Genomic DNA, 27,988 nt, shown 5'->3' with positions numbered 1-27,988 from the left:
TATATATATATATATATATATATATATATATATATATATATATATATATATATATAATGCTTGATTTATTTTCTTTTTCAGCTGCCTTTCCTGATGTCTATGCCTGACAATATTCTCGAGTCTTTCAACGTATTACACAGTAATGTCGTTGATACGCTCAGCACTCTAGGTTTTATCCCTCGGGGTTTTGGACCAAAAGTGATTGACAACAAACCCGAAAGAAAATTGTCACGCCAGTTTCGCATCAACCAGTCAGAACAGGTAAGAAGAGAATCACAGCTCTTGGATTTCTCTTCTCATTAGTTTTTTAAAGGTCAAAGGTTACAGGTGTTTTCTTTGTTTTCATTTGCTGTTTTTAAAATTTTTCTATTTTTTTTTTCTTTTACGTGGGAAGAGTTAGTAGAATGGTGGTATAGTTGAGTATCTTCAAAGTATTTGAAAACTGCAGCATATATACGTAGCATTTTGTCATAACTTTTTTAGGCTTAATCATCTGAAAATGAATCACAGTAACATGAGTCTTGTAGATTGTCTGCAGTCTGTTCGAAATATTACAATATCAACGATTGAAAATTGATTTGTCTGTTCTATCATGATTGAAAAAAGTGACATGGTACATAAAGTTTTGTGAATTAATTCCTCGAAAGAATCGGCAGATCGCCTTCCTAAAAATGGAACACTTCATTTGGCTACATTGATATTTTAGGATTAAAGAGTTTCACAATTATCTCCCTTTTACTATAACTCTTTAATACATCATGAACTCTATAGACGTAGCCATATTAGAAAAGGTTGTCATATATTAGAAACAAAACATGTAGTGTATATTTTTATTCGTTTTTAAAAGTTAAAAGTCCAAATATTAAAAACCGGTTTTATTCCATCATACTTGAACATTCCATTATTCTTATTATATATTTTTTGTTGAAAATTAAGTATCCACATTGAATAATAATAATAATAATAATAATAATAATAATAATAATAATAATAATAATAATAATAATAATAATAATCATTAAAGTACTTTATAACATTTACCCGTTTAATTTATCTAATCTAGTATATAAAGTAAAGTCTGTCTATGACAATGTCTCCACATAATAGAAATGGATGAGAACTCAGATGTAAAAAAAAGTATATTTGGATGGCGAAGCTGTTGAGAAGTTTTGTTACTTTAGTAATATAATTAAAGCACAGAGTGAAACAGGTGCTTGTAGGATTGCAAGGAATGGATGGAGTATGTTCAGGGAACTCCTGCCATTACTGTCAATCAAGGAAAGAGTCTATCAAGCATCAAGTAGTGTAAAAATGTATGGAAGTGAAACCTGGCCAGTGAGAATTGAGGACATACGTTGCATGGAAAGAAATAATATGAGAATGATTTCTATATTTTTATATTTTTGTTGTTGACGAGTCTATCAGGCATGTGTACACAGTGTGATAATGCATGGAAATGAAACTTAGCCAATAAAGCTTGAGGACATACGTTGCATGGAGAGATTATATGAGAATGATATGATGACTATGTAAAGCAAGCCATAAAGGCAGATTTAGTTTGGATGACCTCGGAAGAAGATTAAATTTGAAGAGTATAGATAGATGCATGCAAAACAGGAGACTTTGATGGTATGGTCACGTCGAAAGAATAGATGAGAGTTCATTGGTTAGTACAGATAAGCACGTGAATGCAGTGTAATAATGTATGGAAGTTAAACCTGGCCAGTGAGGATTGAGGACATACGTTGCATGGAGAGATTATATGAGAATGATATGATGAATATGTAAAGCTGAGTCAGTTAAAACTGATTTAATTGGGGAGGTGTTATTTTTTTTTTTGTAGATTTTTTATTTTTTATTTTTTTGTAGATATTTTATTTTTTATTTTTAAAATCTTTTTGTAGATATTTTATTTTTATTTTTTGTAGATATTTTTTATTTTTTATAGATATTTTATTTTTATTTTTTTAATTTTTTTGTAGATATTTTATTTTTATTTTTAAAAATTTTTTTGTAGATATTTTATTTTTTATTTTTTAATCTTTTGTAGATATTTTATTTTTTATTTTTTAATTTTTTGTAGATATGTTATTTTTTATTTTTTTAATTTTTTTGTAGATATGTTATTTTTTATTTAAAAAATTTTTTTGTAGATATTTTATTTTTTATTTTTTAAATTTTATTTGTAGATATTTTATTTTTTTTATTTTTTGTAGATATTTTATTTTTTGAATTTTTTTGTAGATATTTTATTTTTTATTTTTTAAATTTTTTGTAGATATTTTATTTTTCATTTTTTTATTTTTTTGTAGATATAAGTGTGTCAGAAGTTTAGGTAGTTTTGTTTATGTGGAAAGTGTAAATCAAAAAGAAGTTTTGCTTGTGTAAAGGATATGTGTATGTAGGAATCGTGAATTAGATATTAAGTTTGGATTGTATGAAAGTTTAATTATATATAACTGTGTTCAAAGTGATAAATTTATGTTAAGGTACTTGTACAGTTTAGTCAAGACATTAAAAAATAAAAATATCGAAAAAAGTTTAAATTGTATGTATCCGTTATGGGACGAAGTTCTCTGAAAAAAAATTTCACTTAATTTCATCAAGTAGTTTTTTTTTTTTTTTTTTATAGCAAAAAAAACAATTTGTTATGATACCGAGCAAAATGTTCGATTTTTAGGAAGAAAAGCAAGTATTAGAGATGGGGGGGGGGTCAGCGCTTTAACTGGAGTTATCTTCCTTTGTCATTTCTAAAATTCAAACAAATTTTGTTTTTTAAATCCAAGTTGGCCGCCTTCAACGCACTCTCATAAAAACGTGTTTTTCCGCTGTAAAAAAAAAAATACTTGATGAAATTAAGTGAAATTTTTTTCCGGAGAACTTCGTTCTATAACGCCTGCATACAATTAAAACTTTTTTCAATATTTTCTTTTTTTAATGTCTTGACTAAACTGTACAAGTACCTATTTACAATGCCTCCCCACAGGACAGAGTTAAACACCAGGGTCGTTTTTAATGTGGAGAAAAGGAACAACAATAAAAATTGTTTCGGTCGTGAAGGATTTCTCTTCCACTGACAGAGAACAAGAAATTGAAGTGCAGCATCTGAAGAACAGATACTACACTTTGATCTTGTCCCGAAGACTTACCGTTGTTTAGAATAAAAATATTTGTGGTGGGTAGGATTAAAACAAATTTTACGTAAAAAAGATTACAGGACAATGGTGGTTAAGTGCAGTTAATACAATTTTAAAACTAAAATTGTGTGATGGATTACATTTTTTGTAAAAGAAGTCTGAATTTACTTAAAAATATCTGCCTGGGTTAATTTAATTGTTTTTACATAAATATAAAGACAAAAGGTTCCAGGTTTCTACTGTAAGATTTGCAACATCATTTGTTGTTCTCAAACAATAGTTAATATTTCTTCTCAGGTTGTTAGCAAGGCAGATTTCAGAAACCAGATATATTAGTCAAGTTATTTCTTCTTTTGGAATAAGTTGCCTGGTCAGATTTAGAGCAACAATAGCAATGACTATTTTATGGTTGAAATATAATTTCGGAAATAATAGTCAGAAATAACTATTAAGAAAGAATTTTGAGGAACTACCAGATGAGATATTCAACATAAGTTTTTATATTGATATCGTATTAAAATAATAAACGGAATGATTGTAATTGAGTTTGACCTGAACTCTTTTCATTGGTTACGATACTGATATGTAGGGAGAGTACCACTCCTTTCTTTGAATTGTCCTCCTTAACCTTGATTCTTGTCTTGGTGAATTTTTAGCAAAAAGGCATCAAGTACCATTTTTTAAGTTTTTGGTATTACTCTACTGGGGATTGAAACCCTGATCTCCTGACCCATTAGTATACACTCTGACCATTATGCCAAAGGGACCAATATTGTAGTAATAGTGTAAATGTTTGCAATGTTTTCCCTTTATTTTATAGGTTGAATTGAAAAGATAGTTAAAAAGGGATGATGCTTAAAGAACCATGACAAACAATAATGATCTATTATTAATGGAGATTTGTTATCTGTCTGTCTGAAGCTGAAACTTTACTATTCCTATCTTAATGCTTAGTTCTGCTAAATATACTCACGTCAATAAACTATTTTTGAATGCTCAATTCAGCTGTTGATGTAGTGCAGTATCTATTTTGTTGTCATTATGCCATTCTCTCAGGCATTATCTTCTTCTTTTGTGCATTTGGGGGAAGTAGGAGAGTATCTGTTTTGTTGCTATCATACCATTCACAAATGCATTATCTCCTTATTTTTATTTATTTTTATTTTTTTGAGAGAAAGGATAGTATAGTATCTCTTCAGGCATTATTTCTTCCTTGGAAAAGATAATGTAGTATCTGTTCTGTTGTTATGAAAATATCGTCTCAGGCATTACTCCTCCTATTTGGGAGGAGAGGAGTGTAGTATATGTTAATTCATCATATATATCAGCAAAATATGTGACCAGAAGGAGCATATTATTGTTGATGATAATTATTATTTAAAAAAAAAAAGAAGAAAGAAAAAAAGAGTTTGCGAATATGCTTATCTAATTATATGATTTCATTTTTGCTCTTCTGTTCCACAGCCAGATCCACCCTCTTCATTAAATTATGTGGGTAGCTTGGTAGATTTCCTAGATGTTAACATGAATGCTACCTCAGAAGAACAAACTCGACACAGGCCTTCAAGTCCAACATCAGCTTTCATTGTGGTAAAATGGCAATAAATCTCTTGCTCTTTTAGCAAGAGTTTAAACAGATTTATCTCCCTTGGCTTTCTGAACTCTCCCTTGCACTCGATCCTTTGTAAATATTAATAGGTGACACTCTCTTTGAGTCTTGTTTTATCCAAATTAAATTCTGTTTGAAATTAAACAGTTAGGACTTGTGCATTTTAGTTTTTGACGACAATTCTTTTGTTTTCATTTTTAGAGATGCCCACCCGAAACAGGGGAAAACAATTCAAGAAATTCTTATGAAAATTTAAATTTGGTGTAAAAAAAACAAAACAAATCTCATATACTTTCCAATAGTTACTGTTCGAAACTATAAATTTCAATGATTATTTTTATTTATTACAAAAGTTTAAATTTAAAAATATTTTTTTTTTTTAGTCAATCATTTATATATAATGACCACTTTCATTTAAGAAGAAAAAAAATGCAAAAAATGCCTGTTGTAATTTATTTCGAAATTCTAATTATTTTATAAAACCTAAAAAAATTTTATTTTAATTGAATAACTGTTCAAATAATCAATGTTTTATTTTGTGTCATTGCATTAATTTAGTATTTGTTTGGCTTTTACCAAAAAGTAATGCAAAACTTTAACATTTTCAGAATCTTTTTTAATTGTTTCCCCCTGTTCTGAGTGGACATCTTCAAAAAGGACAACAAAAAATTTTCCTCAAAAATTAAAACGCACAAAATGTATCAAACAGTTTGTTATTCTAGTAAATCTCATTCTATCTTGGGTATAATTAAAAGAAATACCCGTCTCAAGACAGGTAAAATTAATTCCCCAAACAGAACAGTTTTTATGTTCCTTTACAAAATCAAGATATAATGATACTAAAATGTATGTCTAAAATCTTTATTCTAATTTCGATCAAAATCCATTCAAGAATTTTGATTCTAGAAAATGTTTCAAATTTGATGCATGAGCGTAAGGGAAATCTTGAAAATCATAAAATCTTTCTTACCAAATTCAATGCAAATCTGAAATATTTGAAGAACTTCAACACACTTTTTATATCCTTTGCATGAAACTAAATTAAACTAAATATAGCCCATGTTACCATTGCATACAGCTAGTAGGTATGTTCTAAAATTAATAATGATCAGTTCATTAGTTTAGGAGTGAATCCTATTCATAAAAAATCTATAAAAATTTGAACATGCCTAACTTTATATAAAGATTTTTATTTACAGTTTTTTAATGAAAATTTATAAATAAAAACGAAAAACTTTTACATGAATTTTCCTCAAGTTTTATCTGTCTTTTATTTTATCCTATCCATAAAAAATGCATGCACATAGTTTAGTAGACTAGAATCTCAAGGATTGGTAAGGACAACCGATCTTGGAGAAGGAAGCTCTGATATAACACTTGCAGCCAGGTAGGTTCTTGACACATGGTACACTATGCATTTGTGTAGTCATTACTTGTGTTTTGGAGAAAATGGATCTTGTTCTCAACAAGGTATGATCCAATGATCCACTATAATCAATAGGGTGAGGATGAGTACATCTGATAATCAGATTCTCACGTCTCATTCAACTATTTTATCTATAGTTTTAACATTCTTTTATCAATCCTCTTGTTTGTGTGTGAAAATAAATGTTGGATGTTATAATGCACTCTTTTTTATATACTTGCTTAGGAAAGATCAATTATAATTTCAAAAGATTATATACACATGCGCACACACACACACACACACACATACATGATGGCAGCAAACTCATTCTCAAGTATTGCCATTACTTAATATATCTCTGGCTTAAATGAGGCAGACGTGAGCGCCACCCTATACATATATATATATATATATAGAGAGAGAGAGAGTGTATACACACACACACACCTATATGTGTACATATAGATATGCACACATGTATATATATATATATATATATATATATATATATATATATATATATATATATATACAATCACATATATGTAATATATATATACACATACATTTGCACACACATATATATACATTTATATATACAAACATTTATCTAAACATATATATATTAAATGAAACACTTAAATGTCATAAGATTACAGAGTGCATAATACTGTAAACCTAAAGTCCAAATAAATATCTGTACCACTATTTATAAGACAATCCTAAACAGATAAAGAAAGCTCAATATGCAAGATAGAGCAATAATAAAAATGGAAATTCTGTGTTAAATAATGTAGAATTACAACAACATTTATTGTTTGTCAGACAATAAATTTTTTGTTGCAATTTCGCATAATTTAACTCGGAATTTCCATTTAAGCAATGTTATCTACTTAATTGTCATGTTGAAATCAGTAACATGCTATCAGGAAGACCTGACATTGTCCAGGATTGAATGAGGATCAAGACGTTCCACCCTCCCATACTTTTATTGTTATTGAACTAGGTGAAATCATCCATTTTTTTTAATCAAATCGATTGATTGCCTGCTCTGTTTAGGGACTCTCTGCAGTGTACTGGGAGAAAGCTTCACATGCCTCACTGCAGTCATTTAGTCAACAATACATTGTAGTCTACATTGTACTGTAGAGAATCTACTGTTGATTTTATAAAATTATCTGTAAATAATGGCTTCACTTAAAGTATAAAATATAAAAGTCAAGTATAATGGTTCAATTGTGTTCTAAACAGTGTGGACAACCAAAAAGTACAATTGCAAATTACTTAGTGTATCCAGTCATGGCTGACAGAATGAGAGCATGCTACCCCCCATGAAGTAAATAATGGGTTCCATTCAAAATTTCGTCCACATTCCCGAGTTTGACAGAAACATTCCCGAGTTCGACAGAAACATTCCCGAGTTCGACAGAAACATTCCCGAGTTCGACAGAAACATTCCCGAGTTCGACAGAAACATTCCCGAGTTCGACAGAAACATTCCCGAGTTCGACAGAAACATTCCCGAGTTCGACAGAAACATTCCCGAGTTCGACAGGAATATTCCCGAGTTCGACAAGATAGACCTGAAGATGGTTGGACGTTACATCGACCAAAACGTTGTGAAAATGACACTTAACATGAGAACAGTAGTCCTAAGATTCCAAATAATACAAGAAACATTCATTTCGAACACGCTCTTGTTTTATCAAAAAACCGACTGTTGATTTTATGAAATTATTAATTATTAATCACTTGCATTAAAGTTAAACGCACAAAAGTCAAGTATCATGGTTCAATTGTGCTCTAAAAGAAACATTTTTTTTTAACACGACCCTGTCTTATAAAAAGATTTACAGTTGATTTATAGGCTGGGCATTTCTGCTTGTGCAGTGACAAAACTTCTTCAATGCACTTGTGACATAAGGTTGTATAATTATGTTAACTTTAGTCACAATCAGACTACTTCTTTAATCGGATTTTTTCAATTATTGATACAAAGCTTACTTAAGAACACTCCCAGACACATTAAGCACCTTTGTGTTAAATTTTTTTAAAAAGCGGCCCAGCCATTTCTGAGTCCATAAGGAATGACGTAGCACACACACACACACACACACACACACACACAGTTTCTTTTATATAATCGTAGAGAAAGTTTACTAAATTATTATATAAAACATTTACTTTCACGATCCATCAATCCGCTATTATTATTTTGAAATTCCCTGATTTCATGCAGTTACCTCTCCTATCATAAAAACTCTTCTGTTTATTATTTAAGTAAAACTCACATTTTTTTTTTTTTTTTTTTTTTCAAAAGCAATTTCCATTAATAATCCATTTTCTACTTTATCATTTTTTGTAAATTTTGGATATGGTAATTATTTCAACATGAAAATTAAGTAAATAACATTGCTTTTAGTTGAAATTCAATTTTTCGTTTTTCATTGTTATTCTAAACAAGAGCCTAATATTATCCATAGTTATCTCACTTTTTAATTGTATTCTTGATCTCTCTTTGCTACAAAATAACGTATGAATAAAATAGTCAATAGATCAATATTAACTTTAGGGCGATCCTAAAAGAAAAAAAATGCTTCTCAACAATATTTGAAAACACCTTTTTATTACTGAAACCATTGTATAGTAAAAAAGAAAAACTATTTCAGTTGTGTAATATAAACGTAAAATAAACGGTAAATGATTCCATTTTTTTTTATTATTAAATAAAAAAAAAATGGAATCATTTACCGTTAAATTGACCGTGAGAGGCCATTTTTCAAGATGTCCTATTTATATATATATATATATATATATATATATATATATAGAGAGAGAGAGAGAGAGAGAGAGAGATAGAGATAGATATTGATGCATTATAGCTTAACTGTTTTGTTTTATGGGTAAGTAAAATGAAATTTAAAATAGATCACAATTTTGTTTTATTTATTTATTTATTTATTTTTTTTTTTTAATTTGAGAGTTACTTCTAAAATTGGAAAATCACATCTACATTCTATTAGCAACTTATCATCAGGAACTTTCAACCATTCAAAAACTGCTAACATTAACCTAAGGTACTTTCCAAAAAAAACAAAACAAATTATTTAAAAATAAATAAATAAATAAGAAGAAGAACGCTTTATTTTTATTATCTTCAGAGTTGTCTTTCTTGTGGCATATAGTGAACGAAGTTAACTCTCTTTGCCTCCAGCTTGATAACTAGAAGAGAAAAAAAAGACTTTTGCATTTATATATTTGAAAGATATATTTTAAATATATAAATGCGAAAGTCTTTTTTTTTTTTTTTTTTTTTTTTTTTGTACTTACAAAAAAACAACCAAAACTCGTATCAGTATTATGCTGATATGGATCGCTAGTATTTTCAGGAAACATTTTAACATGGTAACACATTAATATTGCAGCATTGTAACTTTAAATTAAAATATTAATAATATTTATTTAAAATAATGACTTTTTCAATTAGAATGCCAATTATATCACCAGTTTGTGTGTTTGTTTTTTTAGTAACTTTAATAAATTATATTTAATCTCTCATGGTCAACCAATACAGTTAGATTCATTATTTTACTAATTGTTTTAAAAAATAATTGTTTCTCTTTTAATTCCTTAGCCTGATACACTGAGTCCACTTCGTTATGTATCTGGTCTCTTCGAATCCATTGACAAAAACTTGAACATAGCAGAGAGCCCAGAGGACTCGCCGCGCAAATCTCCAAGTCCAACATCTATATTCTATGTGGTAAATGATACCAGCCTTCCTGAAGTTTTTTTTTTTTTTTTTTTTTTTTTACAGAAGATTTTTTTGCTTGTGTGTGTGTATGTTGGTTTTTTTTTTTTTTGTTTTTGGTGCTACAGCTTTCACTAATCCACTTGCTAGCCTTCTGTGATATGATGTTCTTTTGAAAACCCAACAACCAACAACCTATCACATACGCCTTTATCTACAAGAGAGATATCCGTCCACCCAATCTCTTCCCTGCCACCAAAACCACCTAATTCTTCCCAACTGGCTGACCGTTTTTCACAATTAGATCCCTTTGTTTAATTTTCCTTGGGAATTTATTTTCAGCCAGCTGCCACCAATTCTTGCCATGGAACTTTTTTTTTTTTTCAAGCATTTAACTATTTTTGCAATTTTCTTTTTTAATGGTTGATTTTGTTTGAATTTTCATAACTTTTTTAAAAAACTTTTCAATAAGTTTGGATCATTTTCTGTCTTTGATCGGTTCTAATAATTACTGTCAATGAAATATATTCCAATATATATATATACATGGTTCTTATCCAGAATTTCCTCTATTTTACAAATAAAGAAAAGTCTGTATGATGTATATACCCATATGATGGAACAAAAGTATCATATTCCAAAAATCATATAAATTGATCTAGTTTTATTTTTTAAATAAGAAAATCAAATTTATGAGTAACCGAAGAACAGCTGCATTGTTTGTCATTTTGAAAAAAAATCTTAAAAAAATAAACAAAGGAAAATAACTCAACAATCCAAACTTGTAATGCCTACGAATTCCCATTAATAAACTTCATGGATATGTACATCATACAGATTTGTCTTTATTTTGTTTTTTCATGCAAGGAAAAATTCTGAATAACAACGATTTAGTTATATATTTATTTATACAAATGTCTTGGTTACATATGTGCAGATGTGTTTCAATTTCAGCCTTATGAATGATTTAACCATGTGATTAGAATTATTTTAAATTTGAGAGCATAGATTTTCTTTCTTTTAATTTTATTATTTTTTAATGCTATCTCTGGTTAATTACTTTGAGCCTTTATTTGGTATATATATATATATACATATATATATATATATATATATATGATGATTGCAACGTCTTGTCAGACGAGTGCCACTCCCTCCGACATTTAAAATCCATGAGCCCAAATGTCTGAGGGAGTATCTATACAAATATGATGTTACAGAGTCTTAGCTTTGTACGACAGCTAAGTCTCTCTCTCGGTTCAAAATGTTGAGATCCAGCAACAAGCAAGAGCAAGATAGCTAGCAAAAAATTAAACTGCAGACCAGCTTAATGCGGGTACTGGTCTTCCGCTTTATGGTTTTTTAAATCAGAGATTTGCTTCTCCTAGAAAGGTTGCCTTCACCACGGCTTACGGGAGCCCTCTCTACCCCAATACACATATACACACGCACACAAATATACACGGTGCTAGTTGGCCGTTGACCCAGAAAAAGAGTTCATTCGCCCTATATATATATATATATATATACACACACACACATACACACACAGTGTCTTTGAGCAGCATGTTTTCTTTCAGACAAGTATTTTTACATAGCATAGAGTGTTTTTGTTTAATAAGCTTTTTTTTGTAATTTTTCAATTGTTTTGAATTGTCATTATTTTTCGTGCGAATCTCTGCAAGAAAGTTTCATAGTCGTCTTCATCCATCTGTTTTTTCTTTTAGTTGTTTTTTGCAAGTACTTTTAACTGAGTTTCATCAGTCGTCTTCGTTTTGATTACTGTTTCGTTTAAAATCTGAATGCTTTTATATGCCTCAGTTAAAATTACGTTTAAATTTTTTGAATTAGTAAAGCGTTTCGTGTGTATAAAAAAAGAAAAATATGTTCTTTAACGTGTAAAGAACATAGCTAAAATAAATGTACAATGGTTTAAAGGTGTGATTTACAAAATGGTATGGAATTGACAGTTGTTTTTTATAATTTGTAACTTTGCAACATATATATAAATATACATATGTAACTATATGTGCATACACACACACACACACACACACACACACACACACACACACACACACACACACATATATATATGTGTGTGTGTGTGTGTGTGTGTGTGTGTGTTGGATGGTTACGTACCCAGGCACTTTAAAATGTTATCACTATTCTCAAAATTTACATTGTTTATTTTTGATTGTTTAGTTTTTATATATAGTGTTTCCAGTATTTGTAATCTTGTAATGTTGGAATCTATATGGATGATTTTTGTGTTTTCAACTAGGACCTTTCTAAGCTGGGAATGTGGGCAGCCGTGTTGTTTTAGATGTTGGCAGATCGAGCTTGTATCAGAAAGGTGTAGGGCCAATCACTTTAACTGGCGCATATAAAAGCATCCAGATTTTAAACGAAACTGTAATCAAAACGAAAATGACTGAAGAAAATCAGTTGAAAGTACTTGCAAAAAAAAAAAACAACCAAAAGAAAAAACAGATGGACGAAGACGACTATAGAATTTTCTTGCACAAATTCAACCAAGAAATAAGAACAACAATTCAAAAAATTGAAAAATTACAAAAAAGCTCATTAAGCAAAAACACTCTGTGCTATTTAACAATACTTGTCTGAATATATATATATATATATATATATATATATATATATATATATAATTTGCAATAATATAAACTCACACAAAAATTAGTGGTTATTAATATAATTATTTTACTAGTTGGTTCCAACAGCTCACCATCATTTCACAAAGTTTGCTACTTGGAACAGAAATTTGGGTTCTTCGTTGTTATAAAAATGAAATTCAAAAATCGAAACATTGAATTTCAAGTGAAACCAATAGCATCTATTCGTCATGTCACAGTAATGAACATATCCAAAAATTACGAAGAATGTTGAGGTAGAAAATTAATTATTAATGAAAAGTTTTTGAAGACAATTAGCAAACATTATGTTTTGCTAAATTGGCCAAAGATTTTCAGTTTTCAGAAAATAGTTACCTCCCTTTTGTTACAATTACAACTCTCCTGTTTCTATTTTGCAAAACTAAAGTTTCCCTAATTGTCTTCGAAAACTATTTTCATTAATAATTAATTCTTTACCTTATCATTCTTCGTAATTTTTGGATATGTTCATTACTGCGACAAGACAAGTAAGTAAATAGCATTTGTTTTACTTGAAATTCAATATTTCAATTTTCGAATCTCACTGTTACAATGAAAACCAAAATTTTAAATAAATACTAGCATGGTTCTCGGCGTTGCCCGGGTGTTTGGGGGTGTATGCTGAGCAAAAAAAAAACGGTCAATTTTTTTAAATTTGACCCCTATTATGACCCCTTAATATTTATTGTTTTGGGCTCAAATCAAGTTATTAAGTTAGATCCATGTCCAAGGAACCTATATCTAAAATTTCAAGTGCTTAGACCCCAAATTGTCGGAGGAGTTTCGTAAAGTTCTCAAAGGTCAAATCGTTGAACTTTGACTCCTTAACAGCCAAATTTCTGTCCAAAAACGGATTACAAAGATTTTCTCAAATCTCAGTACTCTGTATATTAAATTTCGAGTCTGTAGACTTAAAATTGACAAAGTTATTGCATAGGGAAATGTACACAGACACGTTCACTTTTATAGATATATAGATTTAATTTATGAGTATCTTGCAGATCCAAGACTAAAACTTTCACATTTGTTTGTATAAGTAAACATTAATTTATCTATCTTTTAACTAAGTCCGTAATGAAATCAAAAGAAAGAAGAAATCGATTCGCCTGAGACAAATACAGTGTCATGTAAGAAAGTGGAAAGGTGGGGAGAAAGCGAGTAAGACATTTAACTAATGAGTCAACTTTTTTCTTCCCTTTTCTCTTCTTTGCTTGTCAAAAAGAATTCTAGGAAGCAATGGAAAGTGAAATAAATTCATTTTTTGATTTTGGAATGATTACTAACGCTATATATATATATATATATATATATATATATATATATGTGTGTGTGTGTGTGTGTGTGTGTGTGTGTGTGAGAGAAAGCGATAGCTAAAATGGTACAATAAAATTTTAAATATAAAACACCAAAAATTAACTTATTATGAACTGTTTGAAAATAGTTGTGCTAATTAGGCCTTGAAATAATTCATTGGTACTAAATATAAAGAGTATTTCAAAATATTATGTTGTATTATTGATTTAAATAACAGTAACCCGTTTTGAAATGATGAATGAACAAATAACATTTTGCATTTTTTAATCTAGATATTTCTTCCAATATTTTGCAAAAAAAAAAAATAAATAAAACATCATCACAAGAAGTTTAAAGAAATTGTTACTGGAACCTTTCTATGTTTTTTTTTTGTTTTTTTTATCTGATGGCTTTGATCTGAACTGGAAGAGGTTCAATCTGCTTTAAGACAGTTGAATTTTCTCAATATATATATATATATATATATATATATATATATATATATATATATATAACAATTAATATCTGAGTTAGTTTATTTAACAATTTGCATTGTAAAGGCTTTCAATAATATATAATAATTTCTATGCTACATGCTTCAAATGAATATTAACACTGTGCATATATGTGTGTGTGCGTGTATATATATATATATATATATATATATATATATATATATATATGGCATGACAGAAGTAAGTAGACACTCTTATTATCATTAATTACAAAGGCTATTGTCTGCGAATCCAAATCAGCCTAAATGAGATAATATTGATTATTTCCCTTAATGGTGGAAAGTGAAATCCCAAGGTTTGCAGTGATTTGACACTGATTGAGTCCAGGTTCTGTTTAATCTTTAATATGGCTCCTCTGACAGTTTTAATATTTCCTTATGCTGTGTCACACTCATAGGATGTTTGAACAAATTTTCCACTTTTTGGAAAGAAAAAAAAACATCCTGTCCTGGTTAATAATTCATGTATTCTCAAAATTCAAGTGTATCTCTTAGAAGATTTCTTGTCAAATACAGCTTGATCAACGAAGCAGCTTTAAGTCCTCACCATGGCTTCAAAACAAGACATTGGCTTGAAACATGCAAGCTTCACTGTGTTCTTCAAGAGATGCCTGTATACCAGTTTGATTTTGGCAATCATCTCATTCTTGGTGTTGGTACTGTTTGGTGTTTTTCTCAATTGTGTCCTATACATAATAGACCATATAGTACAATCAGGCGAATTGGGAGAGTGAATGTTGAAAATAGTGAAATCATGGAAGTTCTTGGACAGTCACTTCTGTGTTTTCCCGGAAGTGTTATACAGAGCTAAGTTTTACTGCTATATGTATGGAGTTTATGCAACTACCCATTCCATCCAACACTGACAACAGTGGTCACAACTTGGTATAGCTGTCTAAGTTAAATCTTGAGTTCCTCTTTGAGGATGACCTTTGTTGAATACATATCTTAATGTCATCACACTTCGAGGAAACTTGGTCTTCATGATGCGATTTTGTGCAAACTGTAAACTTGTTAATTGTTGTTCGACACATTGTGTAGCTGGTTCTGATAAGAATCAGAGCGTCTTTTGGTCGGTTGGATATTTGACCTTGTTGAGAAGCTTCTTGGCTTTCATAAGATGGTTTTCTTGGACCTTGCTAGTGAGTATTTTGTCCTTGCGACTCTTGTATGCACTGTACGGAGACAGTCAGAATGCTTACTATGACCCTTCCACATCTCCGTTGAAATCTTCCACCTTCTCACAGCTGTTAAAGTATTCAAGGAATACTAAACTGCAGCTAAGATTTACAATTATTTTAATCCAGCATAAACAAGCATCATTATCAATCTCTTCCAATATTCTGGTGCTTTCAAGTCATCTATGGTCTACACCAATAGCACATATAAACCGCTATCTGTTGCATTTTGTTGCAATATTTTTGGCATATTAAAGAAAATTTATGACCACAAATATTTGGATGATTACATTTATAACCAGGGGTGAAAAGAATGAACCAATCAGATGCCAGAATCATTTCATAAAATACACTGAATCTCTTTGAATTCTACGGTGATATCTTTCTGTCTTGATACAAGAAAACCACTATGTTTCTGCTGATCGCAATTGGATTAATTCTTTGTCTGGAAAAGCTTCTCTGACTGGATTTATGCTGACATTATTTTTTTTGTTTGCAACAACTACATTTTTCTGTTATGAGAATGGCTCTACAATCAAGTCATTTTACCACTATTAAATACTTCCGAAATCTATATATATATAAAGTAGTAGCATTTGTGTGTGTGTCTGTGTGTATAACTCTCCTGCCCAATAACCACACTAGACGCTTCATAACACCCTGTGTATATACATACACTCACACACGAAATAATTCTAACTCATAGACAACTTAGGTGGCTTGGTCACACCATCCGGATGCCAGCAGAAAGGCTCCCACGCAAGGTCCTCTACGGGGAACTTGCAGAGGGCAGACGCAACCCTGGGGGTCCACGTAAACGTTTCAAGGACTAACTAAAAACATCATTGAAAAAATGTGGCATAGAATCCAACGCCATCGAACATGCTGCTGCTGATCGGAGAAAATGGCGAAACATCTGCCAAGAGGGCTTGGAAACTTTCACCTCCACCTATAACGACCGAGCAGAGCGAAGAAGACACCAAAGGCACGCAGCGCAGTGGGCAGACGGCATCTTCCCCTGTGCTGCCTGCGGCCGTGTATGCAATTCACGAATTGGACTCCACAGTCACCAGCGAGTCCATCAGGCGTAATCTATCTGGGACTGTTAGGCATGGTGCAACGTCATCGTCGTCAGTGACGGACTACTGAAGAGAAAAGATAACTCTCCTACAGGCAACACCACTGAACTGATCATAACCAAACTTGGCATGATCCCCAACTAGGGATAGTGCATACCATTTTTCAAGGTTGAGATCATAGCCTATGTATATATACTCTCCTACAGCCCACACCACTGGACCGATCATGATGATGGTTCTCCCACCTAGGGATGTATCATACCATTTTCCGAGGAAAAGGTTAAGGTCATAAGGTCATAGCCTATATATATATATATATATATATATATATATGCTCTTCTGCAGCCCACATCATTGGACCGATCATGACCAAACCTGACATGATGATGGTCTCCGACCTAGGGAGAGTGCATACCATTTTCCAAGGTCAAGGTCATATTTCGTGCGGCTCTTACAACATCCACTTACTGCAAAGGATGGTGCACACCATTTTTCAAGGTTGAGGTCATATCCTATGTATATATACTCTCCTACAGCTCACACCACTGGACCGATCATGACTAATGAACCTGACATGATGATGGTTTCCGACCTAGGGAGAGTTCACACCAATTTTCAAGGTCAAAGATTACGATCGTATTTCGTGTGGCTTTTACACATCCACTTACTGCAAGGGTGCTCACAAAGGGGTACCTGAGTATACAGCAAAATCCTGTGTAAAGCGCGGGTATCTTTGTTAGTGAAAGAATATTTTAAAAATTGACAAAATTTGTTGCAAACATCCTATAAATGGTGATTATGATAGATATATTAACATCTGAAACTGAAAAAAATATCAATGCTGATGTTTCAAACACTTTGTCCTTCTCCAAGTGCTGGTTGTCTGCAAAGACAACAGATACTTTAAATATGTATGAATTATTTTTTGTGGGGTGTCTATTCTGTCATGTCTGTGAGTCGGGTATAAAGATCTGCTATAATTTTAATGGTGATTTTAAAAAACAAAAGATAGAGAAATCTTGAAAACAAAATGTATATTTTACGTTATATGGATCAGAATTGCGAGATGGAAACAAATTTATTTCAGATAAATTTGTTTTGAAATTCTATTTCATAGAAATTGTAGAAATTCTGACTCTTGACTTTTCCTGATTGTGCATAGAGTTATTTAGAATTCCACCATTCTGGGCTTGTATTTTTTTTAATTTTAACCATTTGTTTATAACAAGATTATTCAGTTGTCATCCATTCGATAAAATATTAAATTGATTATTACTGGCATAAATTATATTAATGGAAAATAGAGTTGGGAAATGTGCCCAAAACAATTTTACTTTACCAATTCATTTGTGATCTATTTTAAATAATAATTTTAAATCATTTAAAAAGAATATCATTTAGTAGAAGTTATAAGCTTTTAAAGTTATCATAAATACCGATTTTGAGCAAAGTAGCCATCTTGTTTATGTTCTTCGGTTTGACAAAGATTTCAGAATTCAAACAAGATGTACTTGTAAATAGCTGGAAAATAAAACAACCAAGATGAGAATAATAGTCTGGACGATATGAGTAACCAACCTTCATCTAAAACATTCCGAAACATTGTATCTTTTTTATTGCTTTAATCTCTTTGCTTTGTTTTTATGCTCTTTTCTCAAATGTTAATTGTGGGATATTATAATCTGCAACTTTTTTTTGTTTGTTTTTTTTTTGTTTTTTTTTGCTTCTTTTTTTTTTAACCCGCTTTTGTTATTACACCTGCCCAAAACATCCTTATTTTTTCTTTTACAAATAATTATCCTATCACTCCCAAAATTCTTTCATTCTTATATTAATTTTTTTTTTTTTTTATACTTGTGGGTAGCACTCGCCGCTTATTAAGGTCCAAAGGCTACTCGAGGATAAGTGTTACTAAGTGTCACGCAGCTGATGAGATGACACCATGATTATCCATAATGGTAGAACTTGGGTAGTGTTTGCTTATTAAAAAGGGGGCGGCTCAACAGGAACTTGTTCACATTGGGCTTGAAAATAGACATGCTGTAGTTAGTTGGGAAGCAGTTCTGCAGTATTGTGTTCCATAGACGAGCAGTTCCAGGAAAGAAACTTTTGCTCATGGAATCTATGTTTAGATTTAGGCACAGATAGATAATAAAAGAAATTGTTAACACTTGCTGTAGTTAGACGAGTGTCTGCTGCAAATGTTCTACAGGAAGGGGGGCGTAGATAGAAGCTCAGTCGAGCATGAGCTATGAGAAAACGATTTAAGATCATTATTTTAATTTTATTATCATTTACCAATTTATGACATAGTGCCTAGGAAAGGTGCTCAACTAAATTCAAATCTCTGGTTACTCCTTGCAGAACGGTTTCCCCGGCCCTTAAGTCAAGAGAGTCTACACCATTGTTGAGATGACTTCTTCTCTATTGACTGTGGTATGTTGCTTGTCATGTGCAGTTCTAGGAGGTTAAACTTCTCAGGTTTTGCCTTCTGCGTTTGTTATTGCTAAAACATAATAATATAAAGAGGCAGTTTTCTATGTATTTATGTAAAGCAAAAAAAAAAAAAAAAAAAAAGACAAAACAAACCCTCATAAAGTTGAGGTTTTCTTGATCGGCATTGTCTCAATTGAATAATACCTAAAACTAACAAAAAAAATTCATTATTTGAGCTTAACTTGGCATAGATTTCGTCAGGGGAGGTCCGTTTTTCTGACCATTAACTAAAGGGAAATAACTCTGATGTTTTTCATTGAAATAATTCCCTTATGTCAACTAGAGTTGTGTCTGTGCACGTTTGCAGAGAAATGAATGGGCTGGGTGACGAAAAGGAGGGGAAACAAAAAAGAGAAATAAAAGTCATGTAACACATTTGCCCCGAACAATGTTGGATAACCTTGCTAATTATTTATGAAATGTCTATCTAATGTAATTATTACGACAGAAAAAAAAAAAATTGCAATAAAAATATTGATAGGTTTTCTTCTGGTTTTACTAATACTGACCCTTATTTTATCCTTTTGTTTTGCAATTAAAAAACTTTGCACAATCCAAACCATTTCAACTTATGCTTATAAATAATGTCTTTTAATAAATATATTTTCATAAACAAACTTAAGAACATTTTTTAAAAGGTAAGCTGAATTTTGTTTAGAATATATTAAACAATTCAAGATTGTCTATGGCTAGCCATTGATTATAATTTTTGTAAAAACAAATCCGCAAGTATTGGCAAAAAAAAAAAAAAAAACAGTTGTTCGTTATTGTAATGAAATCCATCAGCCAAAGAATTCAGTTTTCATTAAAAATAAAAACAATGATAACTACTTACTGTTTTTGTCAATTTCAACAATAAGCAACATTATCTACCTAATTGTCATGTCACACTTAGTTAAATATTTCTGGAATATTACATAAAACACATATTTCCATGATTCAACAACAACAAAAAAAATGATTTTGCCATGTTTGTTTTGTCACATCTGATGTAAACACAAGGGAAATAACTCATAGTTTGAATTGGCTTAAGTTTTTGACAGTTTTTAAATTACCTCCCCTGCTAATATGCGCTCTTCATTTATTATGTAAGCTACAGTTGTAAATTTTCATCAAAAACTATTTTCTTGAATAATTAATTTTCTACCTTATCATTTTTCGTAATTTTTGGATATGTTCATTACTGCAACATGACAATTCAGTAGATATCATTGCTTTCACTTGAAATTGAATATTTCAATTTTCGAAGTTCACTGCAATAGCGAAGAACAAAACATTCTAATCAATAAATAATGTATCAATTAACTTAAGGGAAGATAATTTGGTTTCTTTTTTATCTAATAAAACCATCGTTAAATACATATATCGGTACTTGTCCAGTTTAATCAAGACATGAAAAAATGAAAATATCAAAAAAAAGGTTATGTTGTACGTATCCATTTTGGACTGAAGATCTCCGAAAAAAATTTCACTTAATTTGATTGAGTAGTTTTTTGTTTTTTTTTACAGCGGAAAAACACATTTTTATGAGAGTGTGTTGAAGTCAGCCATTATGGAATTTATTGAACACGCCACGGGGAGATAACTCAATTTAAAGCACAACACTTCCTCCCCATCTTTAATACTAGCTTTTCTTCCTAAAAATCGGTATCATAACAAATTGTTTTTTACGCTGTAAAAAAAAAAACTACTTGATGAAATGAAATGAAATTTTTTTTCGGAGAACTTCGTTCCATAACGGATATGTACACTTTAAACTTTTTTCAATATTTTCATTTTTTTTAATGTCTTGATTAAACTATACAAGTACCCATATATCAATTAACTTAAGGAGAGATAGTTTGTTTTCTTTTTCTACATAAAAAGATGGAACCATCAGTAAATACATGTATGAATTAACTTACAGGAAGATAATTTTGTTTTTTGACCTAATAAAATAGAACCATGTGTGAAAATTGATACTCTCACTTATCAAGGCAGTTGAAAGGAACGTATTTAGCATGACACTGTATATACACTATCATTCAAATGCCACCTCCTTTCGAAAAGTTATTCTAAGTTCAAGATAATTTGAAAATAGATGTTCTTTTATTTGCATTAGCGAAGGCTTCATGTTTGAAGGCAGATGTCGTTATGTAGTTGGGCGGATCTAGAAAAATGAAAGTACACTAGCTGCACAGTGATTGAACTTGTGATGATGATGTTCATCCATCTCTTGCGAAAATGACTGCAATCATGCAATCGTTCTGTCGGTTTGAAGATGGCTTATTAGACTGATTAGACTCTGAAGTATTTTCTTGCCTGTTGGACACCTTTGAGATGATTCTGTAGCAAAGGTCCTGACTGCTTTGTCTTTTCAAATGGCACGTTTCTTCCTGCATTCTTCATTGTGTGTGGATTCAGCAATTGGTCCCTTTGTGGCTTTCAGCATGACAAGAACATCTGTCTTGGGTTAGTTTTTCTCATGAATTAGGATACAAACCAAACTGTTTGAGGGAGACCTTCAAACTATTCTTGAACTGTTGCCGCTGTCTTCTATGAAGTTCTTTTTCCTTTAAACAGATCACTATAAAGGAACTATTTTGGGAGCCTTGAAACTGACATGCGGCATATATAACCTGCCCAACTACCCTGGCACTGCTGCAGCATAGTGTGTACTGATGATAGGTTAGGTTTGACCAGATTAAAACCTCTGTGTCTAGTATGTTGTCTTGCCATTTGATTTTTAACAGTCTACAGAGGCATGTCATGTTGAAATGGTTCAGTTATTTGGCATATATTGCATATAAAGTTCAAGTTTTACAAGTAAGAATCACAGCTCTTTATACTTAAAGCCAAATTTCTTCTACATTCTGGAGATGTCCAAAAGCAGCACTAGCCTTGGTTATCCTGCAGTCAACATCATTGTCTATGTGTACTGGCCATGACGGGGAACTGCTCAAGTAAGTGAACTTGTTCACAGCTTTTAGGTTGGTTCCACGAATTGAGATTACCTTGGTCTTCTTTATGTAATAGCACCTTAGAAAAAACGATCAACAATATGTTGCATGTTTGGCTCTGTGTTGATATTGAGGGCACAATCATCAGCAAACAGAAGATCTCGTGTGATAGTGGTCTTAATTCTGATGACAGCACTAAGTTGTTTTGAACAATTTTCTGCCTGTCTGGCAGTTGATGCTTACTCTGGGGTCTTCTATGTTGAATGCATCAATCAGCTCCACTAAGAACATTGTGTTGAAAAGCATTGGGGCAAGTACAAAGTCCTGTTTGAAATCGCCATTGACTGCGAAGTCATCAGAAGCCTCTCCATCATCCAATCATGAAATTGTTTGATGAGTGAAATGAATTTCTCAAGACATTCAAATTTGGTTATGATCTTTCGTAGATATGCCCGGTTTACAGTGTCAAAGGCCTTTGTCAGACCAACAAATGTAGTGTATAAGTCCTGGTATTATTCCTGACATTTTTCCATGAGTTGATGAGCAGCAATTACCATGTCAACTATACCACACCCTCTATGAAAACCACATTTACTTTCCAGGAGGAGGCTATCTTCCAGGTATTTGCTTTAATGATTGAATAGCAGCCTTACAAGAATTTTACCAGTTATGCTAAGAAGAGAAATTCCTTTGCGGTTGTCGCTTTCCTTCCCCGTTCTAAATATGCACATTGAATGCATTTTTGAATTCCTGGGGGGGGGGATTCTTCATCCAGAATAAAGGAAAGATCTGATGTAGCATTTTTGTCAATATGGGACCACCTGTCATATATCTCTGAAGGTATCAGGTGAAGCCATCAGAACCTGGATTTTTACCACAAGAAGCTGTTTTAGAGCTTTCTGGATGGTGAGCAACTCATCAAGGGTCCTGTTTTGATTTGTGGAAGTTGTGCAATTGCCTCATAGTTGATTAAAAAAAACCTGTTCAGTACAGAGTTGAAGCACTCTACCCATCTGTCTAAAATATTTAAAAGATGTTGTGAAAATTGTCTGCTTCATCACACCCGGCAAGTTTACTGCAGCTGACAGGGATCCTCAATTCAGCAGTCGAAAAACAAGACAACAAATTATGACGTTGCTCATCATAGGTACGTGGGACGTACATACTCTTCTTGACAACTCAAAAGCAAGCAGACTTGAAAGACAAACTACCTTAGAAGCCAGAGGGTTAGGTCACCACAATGTGGACATAGCAGCCCTGTCCAAAACTCGCATAGCTGAAGAAGATCAATTTACAGAGGAAAAAAGGTGGCTATAGTTTCTTCCGGAGTGGACATAGTATCATAGAATGTCGAGAGGCAGGAGTTGGATTTACAATTAAAACCAAACACATCAGAAAACTGACTTCCCTACCTAAAGAGACCAATGATCAACGTGTCAGCGCACTTATCTGTGGGGAGGAGGAATCATGCCACACTAATTGTCAAATATGCTCTGACGATGACCAATTCGGATGAGGTGAAGGACAGGTTCTATCAAAAATTAGAAACCCTATTGAGAGCAGTGCCAAAGTGGACAAATTATTCATTCTTGATGATCTAAGATTCCGAGTTGGTGCAGATTACCAAATTGGGGAAGGGGTTATCAGTAGAAATAGAGTTGGCAAGTGTAACAATAATGGATTGCTGCTCCTAAAAACCTGCACTGCCTATAATCTCTTAATCACCAACAATGTTTCATCAATCAAGTAGGAACAAATCCAAGCACTGTGATTATGTAATCACCAGAAAGATAAACAGACAGAATGTTCTGATTATCAAGGCCATGTGTGGTGCGGAGTACTGGACGGACCATAGACTTATTATCTCCAAGCTAAGACTCAGCATTGTAGCCAAGTGGTGGTCTTAGAAAAAAAAAGATGGCCAAACGCATTAATGTCTCCAAACTAAAAGTGAAAGCAAACGCAACATTTTTTGTGAATAATCTCAATGGAAGACCTGATGAACTATAGTTTGGTCATTCCGATATTGAAGATGACTGGACAGCCTTTAAGGAAGCTTTATGTAATTCATCACTGGATGTGTTTGGACTGTCTCAGAGGAAACATCAGGATTGCTTTGATGAAAATGATGAGGAAATACAGGAACTCCTCACAGAAAAATACAAGCGTCGCAATCCACTTCAGCAGGATTTAAGTTCCGCCTCAAAAAGGAAGCATTTGTAAAGATCCACAGTACTGTTCAAAGAAAACTGTATGAGATACAAGATAAATGGCTCAATGATAAATCTTTGGAAATACAGAAGTATGCAGATATGACTCAGAGAGATTCTATGATGCCTTCAAAACGATATTATGGATCACAGACTTCTGGCACATCTCTAAATGCTAATGAGACAAAATTGATAACAAAGCATGTCAACATTTGAACTTTCAGATTATGAGACTATTGTTTAGACACACACCCAGGACAACGAAGGGAACCGCGTTTGGTCATGCAAATAATTTATCAATATAACATTTAAGGCTCAGTATAATAAGTCGATACATTTCATTTATTTAGTTTGATGACTAGCCTAGTCGATTTCCGTTATAATATTGCTCCTCATTACGACCACGTAATCCCTACAGCCACCTACCTTGAAAATGCTGCTGTGAAACCTGACATAGTTATATGGAATAAGTCAGAGAGAGTGGCAACCTTGGTTGAAGTGAGTGTCCCTACTGATGGCGGTCTGAGCAGAGCTGAAAGAGAGAAACAGACCAAATATCAAGGTCTCGTGTATGATATGAAAAGAAACTGGAATCTTAGGGAGACATCAATCATACCAGTTATTATAAGTGCCACAGGGCTTATGAAGAAGAACTTGAAGTCCTACATAACTAATAAACTGAAACTACCCCTGCTCAGGTGCATGCTATCATAAAAAACCTTGATACCTCAAAAGCATGTGGACCTAATCTTATCCCAGCTGTGCTATTAAAAAAGTGCTCAGCCGAAGTAGCTTCAGTTCTCTCCAAACTCTACAACAAATGCCTTAATGAAGCTTGCTTTCCGGTCTTTTGGAAAACTGCTTCTGTTGTACCAGTATTCAAGAATTCTGGCGAAAGGACAGACCCATCAAATTATCGCCCCATTAGCCTCCTCCCACTTTTTGCCAAAATATTTGAGACCATAACTAACCATGCTCTAGTCCATCATCTTACAGATGCTAAACTACTGACTGACAAACAATATGGATATAAACAAGCCCGTTCCACAGCAGACATCCTGTGATCTCTGAACGTATATACCATTCACTGGACAACGCGGGGGAGGGCAGAGCGGTAGCTCTAGATATATCTAAGGCTTTTGACAGGGTATGGCATGAGGGTCTCCTCAGTAAAATCAGATCATACGGTATCACTGGTAGAATACTTAACATAATTAAATCCTTCTTAGATAAGAGAAAAATCCAGGTTGTCCTCGACGGTCGTACATCTAAACAATATGATATAAATGCGGGGGTGCCCCAGGGTTCTATCCTTGGACCTCTATTGTTCCTGATATTCATAAATGACCTCCCCGACAACATTGCCTCTGAGATGGGTATATATGCTGATGACACTACACTCTATGGCAGGCACGACAGGAAGACGAATGAACACATTTCTAAAGAAATGGCAGAAACACTAGAGGAAGACCTCCAATCTGTAGTGGAATGGGGACAAAAGTGGTTGGTCGCGTTCAATGCTGCCAAGACTAAACTAGTTTCATTCAATAATTACAAGAAACCCTCTCTACCACCCATAGCAATGGCCAACGACTCTTTATCTGAGAGTCCATCTTTCAAACTCCTTGGCCTAACGTTCACAGGAAACATGAGTTGGAACAATTACATTGAAGGCATTGCCAGGGCCGCTGCAAGAAAGGTGGGCTCTCTCTACCGTGCTAGAAATCTACTAACACCCGAAAGTATCCTGTACCTCTATAAGGCCACCATTCGCCCATGTATGGAGTATTGCTGCCACATCTGGGCTGGTGCATCTGCTACTAGTCTCTCGCTCCTTGACAAGGTTCAAAAGAGAGTCGCAAACCTGATAGGCCCTGAACTGGCATCTAAGCTTCAGCCTCTGTCCCATCGATGAAATGTTGCATCCCTCTGCCTTTTCTACAAGTATTTTAGTGGTGAATGCTCTGACGAACTGCAATCACTTGTGCCCCCACGACGTGTGCACCCTCGACAAACCCGACAGGCTACTAAATCCCACTCCCACACTGTAGAGATCCCTAGATGTAAAAGACCTTTTTACTCCAATAGTTTCTTCCCCAGAACCGCTAGACTCTGGAATTCCATCCCAGGTCCCTGCTTCCCCAACAGTACTGACGTGCAGAAGTTCAAGTGTAACGTGAACCGACACCTTGCTGCCCAAATCCCTACATAGTACCCCAGTAGTTGTTGCCCCTGATAGTAGCCCCCTACACCAAAGTGACAATTTGCCTTGTTTGGGGTGAAAATGTAATAAAAAAAAAAAAAAAAAAAAAAAATATTCCTGGTTAACCAAGTGCAAAAGAGATCCAGACAATTGCATTTAAGGGAACACCGAGGATACTAAAAAGAGCTCTCGGTTGGTTTCAGTAAAAAGCAGGGGAATGTTGGCAGCTGGTTTGGCTGCCCCATACCCAGCGTTACAATCTTCAAAGAAAGAAAATAAAAAATAATTAATGTTTCTTAAAGATGACCTTACTGTATATTCATTGTTAGTCAAAAATTATTATAAATACAATTTAATTTGAAAATAGATGTTCTTTTATTTACATTGGGGAAGGCTTCACGTTTGTATAAAGACAGATATGGTGGTGTAATCGGGTTAGTACGAAAAAGTGAAAATATACATGAATTGAACTTACAGCCTTCAGATATTAAAACTATTGTTCAGACATCCAGGAAAACGAAATTTTTTTTTTTTTTTTTTTTTTACTCTTTTTCACCCCAAACAAAGCATATTGCCACTTGGATATAAGGGGCTACTATTTGGGACCATGCTTAACAGGAAACTTTGGGCAGTTGAGGAACGAGATGTTTGTTTACATTACATTTAAGCTTCTGCATATTACTACTATTAGAGAAACAGGAAACAGGCAGGGAATTCCAAAGTTTAGCAGTCCGAGGGAAGAAACTAAGTAGAAGGCTTTCTCGGCACCTAGAGATCTCTACAGTGAAGGGGTCGGATTTTGCTGTTATAAAAGTTTTCCGTGGGTATGTACATCGAAAGGGTAATTGAAATCATCAGAGCACATTCTATTTAAGTACTTGTAAAACAGGCACGGATGCAATATTGCGATGATGGGACAGATGTTGGAGCTTGGCTGATAGTGCGAGACCTATATAACTACGCAAGTGATTCATTTTGCATAAGTAGTTGTAAACAGACATCCAGGTCAATGAGGTGAGCCATATATCCGGATATGCAAATTATTTGTTTTGCTGACCAATTAATGGCATTTTTGCCTCAATATAATAAGCAGGTGTATTTCACTTATTCAGCAGTTAACCTGCTGCTCAAATACGTTGTTAATGGGAGAGTGGAAAGGAGGAGAGATAGCGAGTAAAACATTTAACCAACTAGTCAGCCCCTTTCCCCATTTTTTTCTCGCTTTTGCCTGTCGGTAAGAATTCTAGGAATCAATGGAAAGGGCTTAGTCAGTTTTTTTTCATTGAACCATTTTGTTTAATTACTATTATTATTAACAAAATTATTGCATATATATAGAGAGAGATAAAATGGCATGATAAAATTACAAATATATAATACCAAACATTAATTTATTATGAACTGTTTAAAAAATAGTTAGGTGCCACAGGGCTTATGAAAAAGAACTTGAAGTCCTACATAACTAATATTCCTTGTTAGTTATCATTAGGGCTATG

At 32.9% G+C, this 27,988-nt stretch overlaps 1 protein-coding gene across 2 annotated transcripts in view; it reads left to right on the top strand.

Annotated features, from left to right (window-relative positions):
• The window catches only part of LOC145252569 (dynamin-binding protein-like), a 666,835-nt gene that overhangs the window by 628,925 nt on the left and 9,922 nt on the right, over nucleotides 1-27,988 (top strand). The window contains exons 17-18 of one of the 2 annotated variants that reach the window (XM_080112186.1): nucleotides 82-261; nucleotides 9,789-9,917. In XM_080112186.1, the coding sequence (XP_079968312.1) occupies nucleotides 82-261; nucleotides 9,789-9,917 (309 nt within the window). The remainder of the gene's footprint in view (nucleotides 1-81; nucleotides 262-9,788; nucleotides 9,918-27,988) is intronic. The other variant, XM_080112187.1, reaches the window with a different exon arrangement.

The sequence above is a fragment of the Euprymna scolopes genome, chromosome 29 (genome assembly GCF_053919585.1).
Source record: "Euprymna scolopes isolate OS-2025 chromosome 29, ASM5391958v1, whole genome shotgun sequence".
NCBI lineage: Eukaryota > Metazoa > Mollusca > Cephalopoda > Sepiida > Sepiolidae > Euprymna > Euprymna scolopes.
This window is presented reverse-complemented; position numbering and strand designations above follow the sequence as displayed.